We start from the raw sequence: 17,873 nt of genomic DNA on the forward strand, positions 1-17,873 counted from the left end.
CAAGCAGCAGCAGCAGTAAAATGCTCTGCTTGGAGGGGGAAGGAGAGACAGAATCCAAGCCGTTATTTACAAACACCCCCCAAAAGAAAACCCAGTGCCGCAAAGATGAAGACTAAGACGGCAGACACGCTTACTGGCACCCTTATCATCAAGGCTAGAGAATAAACAGTTCGGGAACCAGTACGGTAGTATGACATGCAAAAGCAACTACATCCAAATCTGAAACAGTTGCAAGATAACAGGAACCTGTTTGTGCTTGCTTTTGTCCACAGCCTGCGGAAAAAACACCTTAGCTGCATGTGTTCAAACCGAAAGGCATCCCTTCCTCCAAGGGGGCAACTGACTTCCAAAACGTCTTTGAAGTCTTATAGGCATTATTAATATTAAGACAAGGAGTCACTCTTAGCCAGTAAAGGCTGCTGGGGGTTTGGGGCTGGGAGAGAAAGAAAGAAAAAGAAAAAACCTTAAGAGCTTTCACAAGAGACACTCCTGCCCCACACTGTGCATTCATCCATTATCACATTAATCCAGTAATAAACATTTCTTGCAGGTCTGAAGGGAAGTGCGGCTGCATGCTAAGACAGCTGCTTACCTCTCCATCAGCTTTTCTTTATCCCAGTTGAAATGGCTAAGCAGTATCCGAGTGATAGTCGCTGGATTCTGGAAAAAAAAAGAAAGTAATGAACAAGTGAGTAACTGTTTGACGGAGTTGGTATACGAGTACCCCAAGCAGCAATTTGGGTAAGTGCATGGGGAAGCCGGTGTGCCTGACTGCATGTATTGTCTACATAGATTATGAAAATTAACATACACTGGAAAATAGTTCATGACTTGGCAGATAAAAAAAATTAAGAACAATTCTATAAAGCAGAAGAGCTATACGAAATGAGACTAGGCTTGAAGACTTGAGGAACCAGTCAGTTACTGCTGCCGCAGCGGATGAACTCACGACGCCCAAGCGTTAACATCTCGGAGCCCGGCGCGCTTACACAATGCGAATCCAGGATGTTCCTGAAAACGCAGGAAGGGTGAATTGGCATCCGCCCTATTCATTTTTGCCACAAGCTCCACACTACTCGCAGAACCAAAGTCTTCCTCGGTTGTCCCACCTCCCACCCCAACACACTTGGGGTGCAATTTCTCCCAGGAAGTAACTGGCTGATGCTGTCGGGTGGCAGCTTCTTCTGAAATCTCGAGGTGCTCCCAACGCACCTTGAGACTCGGAAAATACTGTACGACTAAGGAAAGAAATACAGCCTGGGAAGGTCAGAAGCAAGGGCTAGGAAGAAAAGCTGGTTTGCACTTTCGCACAAGTTTTACCTCCAATTAAATCTGTCTCTTCAGCCAAGGGCTTGGCCACACGAGAAGAGAAGCGGAACAAAACACGGGGCTTGTGTTACACCCAAGAAGCGTGACTGAGCTCCCTAAATCCAAACTATCCCAGCTCAGGCCAGGGACCATTTACGTGCAACACAGGCACCAGTCAGCACCCAAGGAGCGGCTGCACGTACTTTGCCGTTTGACACCAAAATGGAAGTTTGCTGCAGGGCAAATATTCAATGGACACTCTGAAGCTGTTGAAAAGTAGGACATAACAGAGCAATGCAATTTTTTGAGCCTCCAGGCTATAGCTACAACGTCAAGCTGCCAAAAAAGCCACTACTGCCACCCAAAGCAGCAGTCCCACCCTGCCCTGACCCCGCTTGCTCCCCCCTTTTCTCGCCCTCACCACCCCACACTAGTACAGCCGTTTTATGCTAAAACACTGCAAATTACTGGCTCTGAAACCGACTTCTTTCTCGTCTTTTCTTAAGCTGCTTTTTCACTGAATCAGTTCCCCAATCTGTTTCGTTGCCTGACCACACAAACAGCCGCACCGGCGCGAGGGGGAAGGCAGGAGCGGGCAGCCGGGGCCAAGCGGGACAGCGGCTTTCAGCAGCAACGCCAGCAAAACCATTTGCTGAACTAAAGCCCTGGAGTCCAAATGCAAGCGCAGAAAACTAGTCTGGTGGTCTCTGCTATGGAAGCGACACTCCTCTCCCCTCTGCAGCGCGTTCTTCCTCTCCTTAATACCAATACAGTTTGATCAATGCGAAATTAAGACTTTTTTCCAGCTTAAAACACCCACATGGACAAAAGCGGCTTTAAAAAAGTTAGAGCAGATCCCTGATCCGGCTCTTGGGGAGCCCCATAAAGAGTTGCAACAGCAATCTGCTGGACGGCATGTGGCAGAAAAAACAAAAACCAGTATTGCCAAACAGTCGGTATTGTGAAAACGCAGCCCCGGGCCCTCTTTGGACGAGCCTCCCAGGCAAGAGAGATCCGAGCTCCTAACTGCAATAGCTCTGCTAGGTCCTCGGCTGACCACCGTATGGGACCGGCCACCACAAAACTGCAAGGCACCTGCTGAAGAGGCACTGCGCTCCCGGCCGGCAAATTCACCCATCTCCTTGTGTCAAAAGCTGTGATGGTGCAGCTCTGGCACAAGCTGGACTAACTGTGCTGACGGGAGTTAATTTTCCCCTCTCCCTGTGCAGGGCTGGGTCTCAGCCAAGTCAGCAAGCTGCTGCACCTCACCAGGCAGCTGTGCAATCGCTCCCCGGGCACACACGCAGCCCAGACCCAGCAGCAAAACCAGCGTGCAACCCAGTCGGAAAAAGAGGGGGGGGGAAAAAGCTTTCAGATAGGAGCAAATCCCGATCTGGATCGCAGCGTGGTGCCACCAAGCTTGTGGCAGCACTGCTGACTTTAAGCTAGGAGCAAGCAGCTGAGAACGGTCTGAAGTCGGTACTGCCGCCTGCGTGGGAAACAGGGCTGTTTGGCAGCACCACCACTTTTAAGGGTCTCCTTCACTAAGGGGCAACTCCAATTTCTGCAAGGAAGAACGCAATCTGTTTCAAGCCTTTGGGTTTTATTCTTTCGAGGTTACTTTGCATTTGCTCTGGGGTATCCACAACATCTTTCTCTACAACACAATCCATATTACATAACGGCACCTAAAGGAACTCGTAATAGCTCACTTAACCATGCACACTTCCTAGAGCAAATTAATCAAAGGCAAGAACGTGCTTTTTAGTAAACAAGCTGATCTTATCTCTAGATTACCTTGGTTATAATACCAGTGACTACAGTCCCTAAAACTTTTATTAAAAAAACTTCTTCTGCAACAAGGCTTGCCTCAAACTGGGAAGTCTCCAGCTAAACACACCAGGCAAATACCACCTAGAGGTTTCTCCGGCTAATCCTTCCAGCGCTCTCACACATTTATACAGCACTTTACTCCCATCCATCGCTTGTGCCGTGCTCTGGAATGGCAAACAAGCCGCGGGCAGTAAAGCGAGCGGCTCTTCTCAAACGTAGGGAGCCTTTACTTGGACCAGGGAGTCTGTTCCAGAGATCGGCCAAAAGGATGCACAAAGAAACTGTACTTTCTTAAATTCTCAAACAACAAAGACTTGTCCTACCTTCTGCTGCAGTAGCCCACTTGGCCCCTGTGTTATATGTTTCTGGGAATATTTGTTAACCACTTAACAAGCTAAGAGGCCACCAAGGCAGTGGTCTGTCAGAGGGTTTTTCTGTTTTGGGGTTTTTTTTTTTTTAAGCAAGAAGGAAGAAAGAGAATTTTCCCCTATGCTGAAGAGTAACACTATATTAAAAGAATAAAAGTGGTCTGCAGTGACCGTCGAGCGTCTCAAGACAAACCTACCAAATACTGCTCACCAAAGGACACGCGGCTGCGAACGAGGGGCTCCAGTTTCCTTTGCGGCGTCTGCGTTTTTCCAGAGAAGCAGCACTGCAGCTTTCCAAGACAAGTTTCTCTAGATCAGAGTCCCTAAATATCCCAGCAGTGTCACAGTAGAAAAATAGCTTTCTTTTATGAAGGCAATGTACAAAACAGCATGTTATTCTGGGATTACACTTCAGAGACCAGAACCATCGGTTCAGTGCATTAAGACAAGTATGTCGGGGGGCGGGGGAAGCTTTTACTGGCTTTCTGGGCTTTAGCTTCCTTTAGCTCCAACAGTATTTGTTCAGCGTTATTTTAAAAAAAGGAAACACCAGCAGCACGGCAAGCGCCTACCAGAAATAGCTGGGCTGCATGCTTTCTGCATGCTTGCCATAGCCGAGATCTAGTATTAAAACTTAACCAGTTTCAGTGAAACTAGTTTCGCTGACACAGAAAGCGAGGACTAATACGACTCTGCCCTTGTTCACCTGCAGAGAGGACCGCAGCATAATCTGAGCCTGCATTAGGCAGAGGACTCCGAAGGCAGGGAGGAAGCGTTAAGAGGCTTGGTTTACATAATGTAAACCACAGTCAAACACAAACGTAAAAACCTCTGGCATTAAGGATTGTTCTAATTTAAGGCAAGGCACACCGGCAAGGTGCCGCGTAGCGGCTGCTCTGCATTAATTGCACGCACACACCTACCGTGCCATTCTCGGGAGTCGCTTTGGAGGAGCATCAGGAGAGGTTGGCTACTGCAGAGCTGCTGACCTCCCGCAGCCCGGTCACAAGGCTACACCTCCCGCCGCGTGCGCGGGCAAAACGACGCCAAAATAACCCGACCTTTCAACCTCTGCTTCGACACCAGTTTTGCTACACCCCACATTCGCGCTGCCATGGCGGCGGCGCCTACCTCCGCAATCCCACTGACGCTGGCTCGGCCCGGCGCAGCGAGGACTCGCAGGAGGCAAACAGCAGCAAGTTACGGAGCTCCTAGCAGATTTTAGCTTCTGCTCTGAAACTGGACGGGCTTCTCGTTTTGCACACAGGATTATTGTCTGTGATCATTACACCCCAAAGATTAGTTATGAGCAGGCGACGGCGCTGCTCAGACAGGATTACTACCTCGGCTCTGAGCCGCAGCAGCGAGAAGTGTGCTTTTACAAAGGATTTTTTCTGTTTACCGAAAAAAAGAAAAAATAACTAAGTAAAGCAGCCAGAAACAGATGGGAAGCTGGGGAAAAGCTGGCACATTCAAACGTTCAGTTTTCACTCAAACGCGGTTTGATGAAAGCTGAAACAGCAGATCTCGTTTACAGCAGTCACCTATTCCATTTTACATGCTGGAGCCGAAGACGACTGCCTAGAGCTCGAGGCAGCAAAGCCTGTTGATATCCAGATATAAGTGAAACCCGAGGAAAGCAGCCATTTTGTTGAAATTCTCCGGCTGCTTTCAAAGGCTGGCTGTCACAACTATCGCGCCAACACCACACTTGAGTAAAGCTCTGCCCGCAGAGAAAAGGAGTCGGTCCTTCAGGAGCGATCGCCTCGCTTAACAAAGCGGCTAAGCTCCAACCTGCTCTAAACAGATCCCACCTTCCTGCTACTTTGCAGTGGAGGTATTTACATTTATTGTTGCTATTTTCAGTGGAGGTATTCACATTTATTGTTGTTATCTACTTTGTCATGCTCAGACGCACCAATGCTAGCTGGAGATACAGGGATGGGAAACCCTAAAAAGCTTCAGAAATCCGATTTGGAGCTCTTACTGCAGCTAATAACATTCCCGGGGGGGGGGGGGGGAGGACCCACTTCATTCAGTAAAATTTACTTGAGCTTGGTTACAAACGTCTGAGTTCACTTAGATTCTTTTTGCCACCAAAATAAGACGGTATGAATTGGAAGGAGGAACCGGGACGCGCGCAAACACTATAAATGAATTACAGTTTACGGATTATTGGGACATTAGCTCGAATCTGAATTTTCAAACAGCATAATTTGCTGCGTAATTTGCTGCATGATAGTTTGCAGCACTTGATCTATTCATGTTTTCATCTTTCCAGATGAGTCGTGCAGTTAATTCTTGCAGTTTATAACAGCCAGAAGTGTATTCCAGAACGGCGTTTCTCATCACACGCTGGGAGTAAGCCGCTGCTTCCATCTGAGCATTCGCTGCGGATTAAAACCATTTACTAACAACTCAACTCCAGCTCCGCTCTCCAGCCAAATTCCTCCCCACCTCCTGGAGACATGGTATTGATAAATCCGTCATCTTGCATCTTTCCATTTCATGGTGGGTTTATTTGGTTTTGGTTTTTTTTTCTTTTTTCTTTTTTAAACATGGCAGCTTTAGCATTTCAACACTTCTCATGCTAACGGCAGGGTCTAGGTCCTCATAGCAGCAGTTTTTTCAGACTTGGTGCAGGTTTGATACCGCTTCCAGTTTAATTTTCTACGCAACTGTTTCAGCACTCCCGAATCAAAGCAGACGCTCCGCAGATGCTGGCTTTACCCAATCCTCCATGGTTCAAACCTCAGCGACATCCACTGCCACAGTCTGCTGGCACATAAATGCCGCAAGATGGTATTTAAACTCCCTGGCAAGAGGAAGCCGACTGGTTTCGAGGCAGTTGTTTGAGAGCAAAGACCAAGAGCTTTGCTTGGTGACGACACTTTGCCCACACCAGTGGGAGAGCAGAGGGCTGTCAAAAAACCAGCTCTGAAGCTCCAGCTCCTACAACCAAGCACCACAGGTACTTGCTCCATTAAAGCAGCATCCAAAGACAGCATGTTACACCACCGCCGTAAATATTTAATCAGTCAAAACCCCAGCGTGTGCCAAGAGCAGAGCACCGAGAGGAAACTCTAGGTGCCCTCTGAGCGCGCGCAGTCGAAAGCGCAGCCGCGTGCTTCGCCCCAGCTTCCCCTGCAAAGGCACCGCGCACAGCGTGCCCTGGAAAGGTAAGGAAGCATCAGTAACCACCACCAACGGGTCACATTTCACGGTCGCAGACGGAGCAAGAGCAACCTCGCCATGAGAAAGCTAAACAGATTCCTTGGTAAATTCAGGAGTAAAAGGCCTGGGGACTTGTGGCTTGCCTCCGCCACAGCCCTCTTCCCGACACATCTGCTACGCGTCGCGGCGGGATAAGCGTCGCCGGGTCCCGGGGACTCGGATGGCCTGGGGAGCGGGTCAGGCGCGCCGCGCGCTTCCCCGCTCTCTCGGGATGACTGCGGGCTACGGGAGGCAGGGCGCAGGCGTGCCGCAGGCCTCGGGCGGGCCCGACACCAACAGGGGCTACCCAACTGCACGGAGCGCCGCCGCGGATCAGGAGCCAAACATCCCAACAACGCTTCGATTACCTCAAAAACCGAACACGTTTACATACCGATGCTCCTCTCTCACGGACAACAGCTCATTTCTCATCTACGATGCAGAAAAAGGGCAAGTGTCAACGCAGGCCAGGCGCCGTACAGCTGCTTCCCTTGGTCGGCTAATAACAGCAAAAACCTGCATGGATCTGCTGCAATAACTAGGCTGACTACTCCGTTTCAAACGCCACTGGTCTTCCCTTGCACCCCCGCTCCACCACCCAGTCAACGCCAGGCATAAAACACTTGCTCCGTATGCTACATCAGCTCCGAGTCCGAATCGCATTACAGTCACACTGCCACAGGGAGGTTCGCAGGGCTTTACAGGCGCACCGAGTGACCTCCACTTGTAAAAGTCTGTTCACATCTATTCTCTCAAGAGACAACTACAGAAAACCTCACAAACACAGGACTCACTCCTATCAGCTTAGCAAAACTCCCAAGATCCCGTCTTCTGCATTCATCTCCAAGTGCTGAGCCTCTCCAGGGCCCGATCTCCTGAAGAGGTTACCTTCAAACTTACTAGTTTTTAACAGTTCAGACTAATCACTCTGAGAAGGCTGGAAAACCTTAATGTCACCTAATATTCCCTGACTCAATTACAAATAGCATGTAAAGGGTCGCTGTAAGAAGATGAGGACAGTAGCTAACTAGATCAGTCCACCACCACCCATCAATACTCCCTTCTTCTGTCATCTCCTTACCCGAATGTAATTCTCTCCCGGGCCTATCTTTCTGCCAAAAATAAAAAAATAGATAAATAAATATCAGGATCATTCTTTTCCATCTCTATGTACCTACTGAGGACATGGACTTTGCGTCCTACAAGCCCACTGAAGTCACACTAAGTGGCTTAGTTTCTAACTAGCCAGTTCTGAATCACCCTCAAATTTACCTTTTCCTAGCACTACCATTTCCAAGCAACGCTGCATGAAGCTAGGCTACTTCCTTATGACATTGCCAATCATCACGGTCAACTGCTTTCCTCAGACTGGCACCTACCACCTCACTGTAATTTCCCATCATATATAGTGGCTTCTGCTTCAACGCTGATCATCTTAGCCTCCTACATCCTACTTCATCTCATTAACTGCCCTTCACACATCATCCCCAATTTCAAAAACTAAGTTTTACAGAATTATGGAATTAGTACCATCACACTATGGCACAAAAAGGTAGCTTGATATTACGATCTGAGTTTGTATTAACCTATCTGCATTTTACTGATTGTTTCTAGCTCTGATGAACATACATGCTTTTACCAGAGGAAGATAATAAAAAGCAACTTCAGCGAAAGCTATTACTTCATTTAATTGGTTCAAGAAACAGAAGTGAAGCAGTCAGCTGCTTTACATTTTCTTTGAGCCTTTGGAAAGTTTTCAGGTTAATGATTAAGAGCCATGACAGAGAGCTATTGTCTAACGAAGCTTTTAAATCAAAAAAAATTACTAAAGGTGACAACTCCAGAATGAATTAGCAAATTTGGAAATGCAAAAAACTGAATTCACAGAGTAATTCTTCTAAATAAATTAAAAAAACATGCATCACATGGATTTGTCATGCTTCTCAAGCGTTCTGGACAGCACTGGCTCTCAGAGGATGGCAGAAACTCTGCCACCAACTCAACACAAATTTAAACACTGCATATGCATTACAACCAGGGAAGGTATTTAAGACTGTTTCAGCTACACTTGCTTCTATACAAGACCTATGGTTTGATAATAAAATACAGAGAGATGTTAACTATATTTTATATATTTCTTCTGAATAACATTTTGTCTTCTACTGCCTTTTGCTACAGTTCTTGGGTATAAAGTCAAGCCACTAAAGAACAAAGGCGCACAGCTGTAGAGGCACTATGAAATCAAGAAAGTTATGCCACTGTACGCTTTTGAAAGACTATGGAGCAAGAGGTCTCCAAATGTACATGCTTTCACAAACAATTTCTCACTTTTAATCCCTTTGGATTAAGGAGCGCTACTGTTTTATTGCCCACAAAGGCAGTATCATGCGAACTATCTCACTCCTTCGGTTGTCTCCCACCACAAGAATCCCAATGTAAGAGCAAAAACTCAGCAACTTTGTGTAAGCAACATGAGCCACAGCTACAGTTGCCCATGTCTCCACTGAGCAACTAAAGCTTACGGACCAAGAGAGAACAAGAGCAGAAGCACATGGGTGCTAGAGTACGTTTCAAAATTGATTTTTTACTTCAGCCCTCTCTTCTCATGCCTCCTACTCATGAGTTTGCAAAGAGCAGCCTTAAAAGAGTAGGAGAGGGTGATGGCACTATTTCCATATAATTCTTTCAATTTACTATTTCAGTAGCTGTTCAATATCTCCCATTACAGAGGAAGAAAACAGCATGTGACACACAGCAGCTGAGCTAGGAAGGGAACAGTTCTAAGAGCCTCATCTATGACCCCCCAAAGTTTTGGCAGGCCTGAACGCGAAGGACCCACAGGCTCACTCAGGCGGGATTTGCATCCTTGGTAATCACCACCACCAGCCCCCTCAGGCCAAACCTTCAGTCAACATCCAAAGCCTCACAGTGGTGTCTCCATTAGGATGAGAAATCAATGAGACAAACAGATACCAAATACAGATGACTATTTAGGAAAAGCATTAAGAGACCTGCTTCCTAGCCACAAACAAACTACACGTAGTCATCTTCCTTGCTCATCCGCTGCGTACTGTTCAGGCAAGTAGTGGCCATGAAGCATCCTTTAGTCCCCCTTCTCTCTTAAAATTACACACGACTGCTCTTACAGGCCCCAGTTTTTCCCCTCTATCATATATGGGCTTGCACTGAAAAATTCTCACCCCAACGCATGTACTTCTGCACTTAGTCTGCACTTACCTGCCAGACAGTTACTGCGCTGTTCATAGACACATACCAAACAGGTCCAACTCCATCAAATACAAAAAGAAAACTGTTGATTTTCTCCGGAGGACAAGCATACCTAATAACAGCAAGAAGCATCATTTCATACTTTTAGTCCCTTGGGATCGCTCAGACCAACAGCCTCCAGAAGACTAGAAAAGACACCTGGCTATCGCTTCAATTCTTCTCCCATCAAACCAATACAATTCACTGGTGGGGAGCTCGGAGAAAATATACTGTGTTGGTTCAAAAGGAATGCAAGGGTACATTTTGCCACAGAAGGAAACGATGCAGCGTGAAGGCTGAGGAATTCAGTGACTAGGCAACACACATCAAAATCCCTCAGTTTAGACCAAGGGCACATGTCCATCTGAACCAGCTAAGAGGTCTCCTCCCTTCTATGTGCTTTTAGAGACACCGGGGGAAACTCCAGAAACCCAAATGGTTTCACTTTGCACCAGGTCTATTTTTTTTTTCCTACGAGATAAAGTAGTGACTATTTGGATTCTTATTTTACTTTGAATGTTTCTAAACTGTACTTCCTTCAAACAGCATTATGCCGTGGAGTTCAAACAACACTGCAATGACCAGCACTTTGAAAGAAATAGTCTGGATTTATGGGCCCTATTTTGAGAGGGGAAAACACCCGCCTGAACAATTTCCAACAGCTGTTCACAAAAGTAGCTTTGACTGAAAAAAAACAAGCAGGACAGTAACTAAGCAGAGCAGTAAAATACACCCTTTAAAACCTGTTTCAAAGACGCTACATCCCATCACCACCAGACCATGAAGAGAGAGCTCTGAAAATATTTACTTCAGCAGCAAAACAAACTCATGCAACCGCTGGCTCCCGGGCCTGCCGCTGACCTCTCCGTCTACGACAGCACAACTGCTTGCACAGCTACGAGTGAACTAGATAGGGGAAGCGACCCGGGCTGAGGCGGGTTGCTGGTTTATTTTTAACCCAGATCAGTCTCTGATCAGGATCACTGTGAGGCCAGACAGTTGAGCTGGCACAACTCAGACAACATGGACTTGCTTCCAAAAATTTTTTTGTAAAATCAGTCTGTTGAGAGCCACAAGCCAAGCATATGTCAAAGCTGGGCGCCCCAGGGATCACAGACCCTCCAAATCTTCTTGCCACAAAGCCTTAAAAGCACAGTAGGGTACAGTCTGATGCAGGTTACTGCCAGAAAGGCTGGTCCCACTCCCCCTCCTCCCACTAGCAACTTCATCATTCATCTCTGAAAGCATCATCCAGAGAAGAATGTTTCTCATCTGGAAAACAAGCACAATGTCATTTTTGCCAGCCTTTTTTCAGCTTTCTCCATTGCAACCCCATGGCAAGCCAGATCTTGAGGGAGGTGGCTACCTAGGGGTACAGTACAGTTATTAATAAGAGCTATTATTAATCTGGCCCTGTCTACAGTTTCATTAGTGTCTGGGGGCTATTTTCAGCTGGGCTACCAAAACAGAAGATTTAAATGGTATAAGAATAACTTCACTGAGGTTGGCGCTATTCCCAAAGATGTGTTCTCAGCGCAACCAAACCAGGAGACCACCAGGACAGAAACGCACCTTTTCTCTTTTATTAGTCAATTTTGGAAAGACCAGCTGTGGCATGTGTCAGGTCAGTGACCCATCTAGTTGATAAACAGAAAATGATCCAAAGCACTGCCTTTGGGCTCCTGGGCAATGCTGTCTTCATTGGGTGTCCAACTCCTCTTCTGAATGAGCTGAGCATTTCTGGGAAAGTACAGATCTGCCTATGCGAGCTACGCAAGATGTGCTTTTTGAGGGAGAAACAGAAAGTAAAGGTATAAAACTGAAAGAATGTCAAGTTACAGTTGCTTTTTGCGACCCCTCAGATTTCCATAAAGCAATTTAAAGGAAAAAGGTTTTCCCTGCTTCTTTTTCTTCATATACAAATATATACACACAATATATATAGATACAGATATAAACAAATAAGTTAATTTCACTCCTTCACCATAGTCAGCCTTGTTCATTTTCAGATTTTGTTCAAGAGTCAAATTCACCCATAGGATTTGTACTCATTTTCTGGACGTGATACATTTGTAGAGACTGAGACTGTTCCTCCTCATCAGGCAGCAATACCGCTGTCTCTGCTAGCTCCAGTTTCCAAGACCTTATGCAATGCAAGGAACAGGCTGTCTGCAACTCTGCCCAATGAACTACTTCTAGGCAGGTATAGTTGGGACTTCTCTGTGGATTTCTCATGCCCTTAAGGCAGCAGGACTTCACTTGTGCTGCTTTAAGCATGTTCAAGGCATCGCCTGGTCAAACCACTCAGGCACTGAATGGGAACCAGGCCTTAGAAGGATGCTAACAACAGACCTGATAGGCTATCAGCAACCATCCCTCCCCTTAGTAAGAAATCTGTACTGTGGAAGAGTCAATGCTGGACTGTTCTTAGAACCACAGCAAATGGTTTTTAGATCAAAAAAAAAAAAAAAAAAGCAGCTTTACAGAAAGCTTCTTACAGTATAAGATAATCAACTGCATTTTGAGTGTTCTTTGAAAAAAAAAAAAAACACACACAAAAAAAATCAAACCATTGCTTCATTCCCCCAAAATCTGTTGCTCCGCATTACAGTATATTATCAGATATTATCTGACTGAAAAATGTCTATCCCACTTCCCTCAAAAATTCTTTTGAAGTTGACAAAAGAAATCAGGTAGACTTTAAACAGATGAGAATATTTTCTGACACTTAACATCACAGCAATACACATACTAGAAAGGATAAACTCCCAACAATTCATGGACAACGAATTGTAGACAATTTCTATAGCAGAAAATCTGTTTGTTGGCTCAAACATGTGCTAACAGGGTGGGGGGGACCAATAACTAATTGATTTTCTGGATTAGGTTATATAAATTCTCTAGGAAGGTCTCTCAAATTGTCCTTTTCCTGGTCTCAAAGGTCCTTCCAGACAAGGATTAAAATAAAGGTGTCCTCTCTTCAGATAGCGCGTAAGCAGCGGACCAGACTCCAAGGGTACTCAACCTTAAACGTCTCTCTCAAATACTGGTTAAATCTCCAGTCGCGGCTGAGCTGTCTCCAATTTGCCTTTGTCGCTGGGCACTAATGGAAAACACCTATTCCAACACGATAAGTTCAAACACAAAGACAGTTTAGATGTTTATCAATGGGACAAGAAGATAATCCAACCAAACTGTAGATCACCTCCGAGCTGATTCCTCAAAATCATTCGTTTCCAGGATAACTCCCGAGTGCAGACAGACCCTTGCCCCAAAGTACACCGCCAGCCCAAACGTACGTTTGTTTTTCCCCACAAGACAGTTTTTTTAACACTTGATTACACAGTATTTTGCTCTTCTGGCAAGAAATTAGAACAAAAGGACAAGCTACCTCCTGTACTAGAGCTCTAGGACACCCAGATGCTTGGGGGGAAAATGCTCGCTACGCAAAGGCAAAATAACACACCAATGCGACCCATCTCCTAAATCTGGACTTCCACTCCAGAGCCTAATTAACATTTCCCAACAAAGAAGGGACACAGGGAAGACAAATACAGTAGGGCAAGATAACTGCTTCCATTAGCTGCATTCAAGTAGCGCCCAGAATCAATAACTTAGAAATCTGCCTTGAAAGCTAAATGAAAGCCGCCCCAATTAAAAACCTCTCTCATAGCAATGGTCAGGTTTTTTCAAATATACTTCGATGTATGGTCACAGTAGCACACTGCTGTTAACCCTTCAGAGAGCACGGCAGCCAAGAAACACAGGCTCAGCAAAAGAATTTCTAGCCCCAGGCACTTCACTCTTAAAAGAGCACTAGAGAATTTTTATGAAGAAAACAAAATCCTTAACATCTTCCGTCTTATCTTTCTTCTCCAGGCCCAAGCTTGGTCAGCATCCAAACACTACGCATTTCTCCTCTTCTCTGCCCTCTGCCTGGTTTTACTGCTTGTGGCTTTGTCCCTTCCTTCAAGCGGCTCTACAAACTGTCCCCTTTTTGGCACACCTTGGTTTGACAGAAGGGCAATTTCGCCTAAGCACCAAAACAGCACCACGCTCTATAGTCTGTTATAAAATACGTCTTACTTGGGCTGACTTGATTCCCCGTCACTCCACAAAGGCCCCAACTTTGCTCACTGCAGCACGTACCTAGCTAAACCGAGCACTTGGATGCATAAAGCCATGCAACATCACAGCACACAACTCCGATTTAACTAGCATCCCTATTTAGGGGTGCAGCTCCATAACTGGATCACGGTTCTTCCTGCCACCTTCCCATTTTCCAATACAAGGCCGTGCCGATGTATTATCTTTGCCTCATCTGGCAGAAAGGCAGATGTTTTTCCAAATTACAATGCAACACCAAGCAGGAAGACTTTAACCCTTTGAAGTACTCGCTGGTGAATTTTGGTTTTGTACACATGATGTCACCTTGATGAACGGGCAATAAGTCTACCCGGTTAATGCCTATGCCTTAGCCTGCAATTCCTAGTTGAGCAAAAAACCTTAGAAGTCTTTCAACACTTTTAAGAGAGAGAGGCCCAGGAAATCATTGCCAATACAGCAATGTCTTGGGGATGTAATCTTTGGCAATGCTCTTCTGTTGGCAAAAGCCCCAGAGCAGATGTCACTATAGCTTATATCACTTCCCTGCACAAAATAAGCTATACCTGCAAAAGCACTTTTTTGCTGGCAGAAGCTGCATCTGCACTAGGAAAATCTGCCAAAATCCTTTTTCCAGCAAAACTCTTCTTGCTCAGACCATTACTAAATGATGACTTTGCAATTTATTTACCATACCGTGCTCATTTAATCTTGCTTCATTTCATAGCCAACAAAACAGAGCCCCAGCAATGCACTATTTCATGAGCCAGGATTGCCACTATATGGAGTAATTTTGCCTGTTTACACCTCAAAACACATTTTTCTCAGAAGGCTGCACAGAAACCACCTTTGAAGAAAGGACATTCTGGAGGCCTTAAGAGCTTGCCAGTTCTCTTGTTCATCCTCATTCACATTTTTTTTAACATGATATGCTTATGCTTATAATCATAACTGCAGTCTCTAACTGCTGTAGATATTTTTAACCAACTACCTGAACTAACTCAAGTTTGAGAAAATGCTCTACTGGGATTCAGTACAGAAATAATGGAAAACAAATTGTACAGCAGCTGGGGAGAACGGGAATGCCTTTCCAGTCTTTTCATGATTTTCTCATTTAGGACTTGCCCTTCTACAAACTTGTACTCATTTAATCAGAAGTATTTTTAAATCCGTTTAGTTTAACCAGCAAGCATATGCAGACCCTCCACAGCACCTTTCTCCCTTTCATTAGATAATACAGAATATACATAGCTGTGTAATTTTGTACATGATAAACTGGGCAGTAGCTGACAGGGATACCCTTGTTTCTTTTCCATGAAGATATTGCTACCTCTCATCAGACACTGGGCTTCTGGGAGGAAGGGGGGAAAAAAACACCCTTATCAGTCCTTCTTTATAACCGATGTGAATGCTGGCAATACAAATCATTAAACTAATGACTAGCAGATAATTGAGTGCACTGGGAAGACTTGCATTCAGCCTCTTCCAAACCACAGTGCTGGCCGGCTGCCTGCCGAGGTACCCTGGAAAGCGATAGCAGGACGCCAGTCAGAGGGAGGTACACCCTGATACGTGATGAGAGCGATCCCAAACATCTCCAAGCACCCTTCAGATAGCTTCGGTATCAGTTCCCAGGCATCCCCAAAACAACTCAAGTCTTCACGCTGCATTTTCACTGAAGAAGTCATCATCTGCTTGTACAAAGACTGCGAGGCAGTTGTATGAAACGGCAATGGAAGACTGGTTTGAAAAAGGTAACCCAGGAAGAGTTCTACTGAAGCAGGAAAGCAGATGATGACTCAGAAATTAAGGAAGAAATTTAGCCAAGAAGCAAGTACCTGTCTCTATATTAACACTGAACCTGTTTCTAATACCATGGTAATAAATTCCCAGTGGAAGGCAAAGTACTTCACATTTCTAAAGGCAATAGTTCAAGACCTGCGTCATGTTATACAGGGATTCTTTACTAAGACTGTCCCGTATAACTACACCTGCATTTACTATCAACTATCTTTGTTCAAGATGACAAAAATATAGCAGAGTATAACTTCAAGTACTAATTTTGCCTGCTTTTAGCAATACAAATAAGGAAATTTCAAACGCATCATTTTACCAAGTACAGATGTAAATATGAAAAGGCTTATATATGCTCATTACAACACACGCTAGTGCATATATAAAACACTTGTGAATCAAAGAAAAAAAGAAATCAATTTGCCCAGACAGCTCTTCAGTTGTCACAGAAGTATCATTAGTGACCAAAACAAAGATGTCAGGCATGTTTGCTCATCGGATTTTTTTTTTTTTTACAGAATTTTCTGCACGCATACCAAGTGCATACCCCCAAAACCTTTCACAACAATGAAGAAACTTCACATTCATAGCATCTATTGGGTTAATTTATACAGGTATACAGGAATGCAGAATGTGAACCTGCATTCCTCATTTTTAGGCAGGGACATTATCAGAGCTCTGAGAAGAGAAATGAAGTTGCTAATTCAATGCTGAGTGTTCTTATCAACTTTCTATTAAAAAAGAAATTGCTCTGCAGTCTAATTCTAAAGTATATTGATGAGTGAAGCTCTGTCACTTCTGAGCACTTATTCTGGAGTCTAACCTCGTCAGGCCTTGGGTGCTCTGTGGACCAATTTGAGACTTCTCCTTAGGTAAGGTCCTCGAGGCACGGATCTCCCACACGTGCTCCCTCTTCCTAGAAGGGGTCCTCAGCTCATCTTTCCAGACCACTCCTTCCACCTCCCTATTTCTCAGACCTCAGAGTCTGAACGGGATGTAGATTGCTAAGAGTTAACTTATTCTTCCCGCACAGAAAAGCGCATTGCAAGGGAGACTGTTTACTCATGCGAATTCTCCTGTTTTCCCCTAATCCCTCTCCACATTGCTGTTCTCCAGACAAAGGAATGCCGATTGCATTCGGTTACACAAGAACACATGCAATCCCAAGTTATCTACTGTGGAGGAGATCAAAGTTTTGAACAAGTATCCAAAGCTCTTTCAAAAGTTAAATATGGTCCCACAAACATACACGCACCCAAAACAGGCTGCCAAAATTATGTCTTCAGGTATAGCTACATTGCTTTTGGTGACACTGCACAGCTGAGCAACTCAATCACCATCATGTCTGGCAAACGGAGCAAAACAACTGTTTACAGGGTCAACAGTGAGCTGACTGATAAGAGCCGGGAAGAAGAGGCACATTGAATCAGACAGTTCACTGATCCCACTCACTACCTGGCCATGCAAACAGCTTGTACCAGCACCATGAGGGAATGCCTAAGCCAAGAGTTACACATGTAACCAAGCCCCTTTTTCAGGTTGCAAGAGGAGGAGAGTATCTTTACAGCACTGCATCTCCAAAAGCATTACTTGGATGACCATCAGATACCCAAAAACCTCCAGAACCGTCTCGAGTTCATCAGTGTTTCAAGCGAAACCGCAAGGGAAGCCCATCAACAACCGCCCGTAGTGTCTTAGTCTACTGCTCAGAAAATCGAAGAGAAAAATCTAAGAGGAAGCTATTCACAGTGAAAGACTGTGCAGCAACTGTTTCACCACCTTCCCCGCACACATCAAAGCCGTACAGGAACAGTAAAGTCAAGCAGGCCTTTCTGTGATTTTTATGTAACGGACTTGCTCAAACAGCAGCTACTTCCCCTGTGGCTCTAAAAAGAGTTTTGCTGAAGTAAACAGGTCAAACACACTTTCCTGGAGTAGTATGCTCACACAGCTCACCCAACACAGAGGTTGGCCTAACTTCCTAAT

At 45.3% G+C, this 17,873-nt stretch overlaps 1 protein-coding gene across 1 annotated transcript in view; it reads right to left on the minus strand.

Moving 5' to 3' along the window:
• The window catches only part of ARIH1 (ariadne RBR E3 ubiquitin protein ligase 1), a 67,184-nt gene that overhangs the window by 40,529 nt on the left and 8,782 nt on the right, over nucleotides 1–17,873 (minus strand). The window contains exon 2 of the mRNA XM_064517641.1: nucleotides 593–660. Coding sequence (XP_064373711.1) covers nucleotides 593–660 — 68 coding nt within the window. The remainder of the gene's footprint in view (nucleotides 1–592; nucleotides 661–17,873) is intronic.

Source organism: Dromaius novaehollandiae, chromosome 10 (assembly GCF_036370855.1).
Source record: "Dromaius novaehollandiae isolate bDroNov1 chromosome 10, bDroNov1.hap1, whole genome shotgun sequence".
NCBI classification, from domain to species: Eukaryota; Metazoa; Chordata; class Aves; order Casuariiformes; family Dromaiidae; genus Dromaius; species Dromaius novaehollandiae.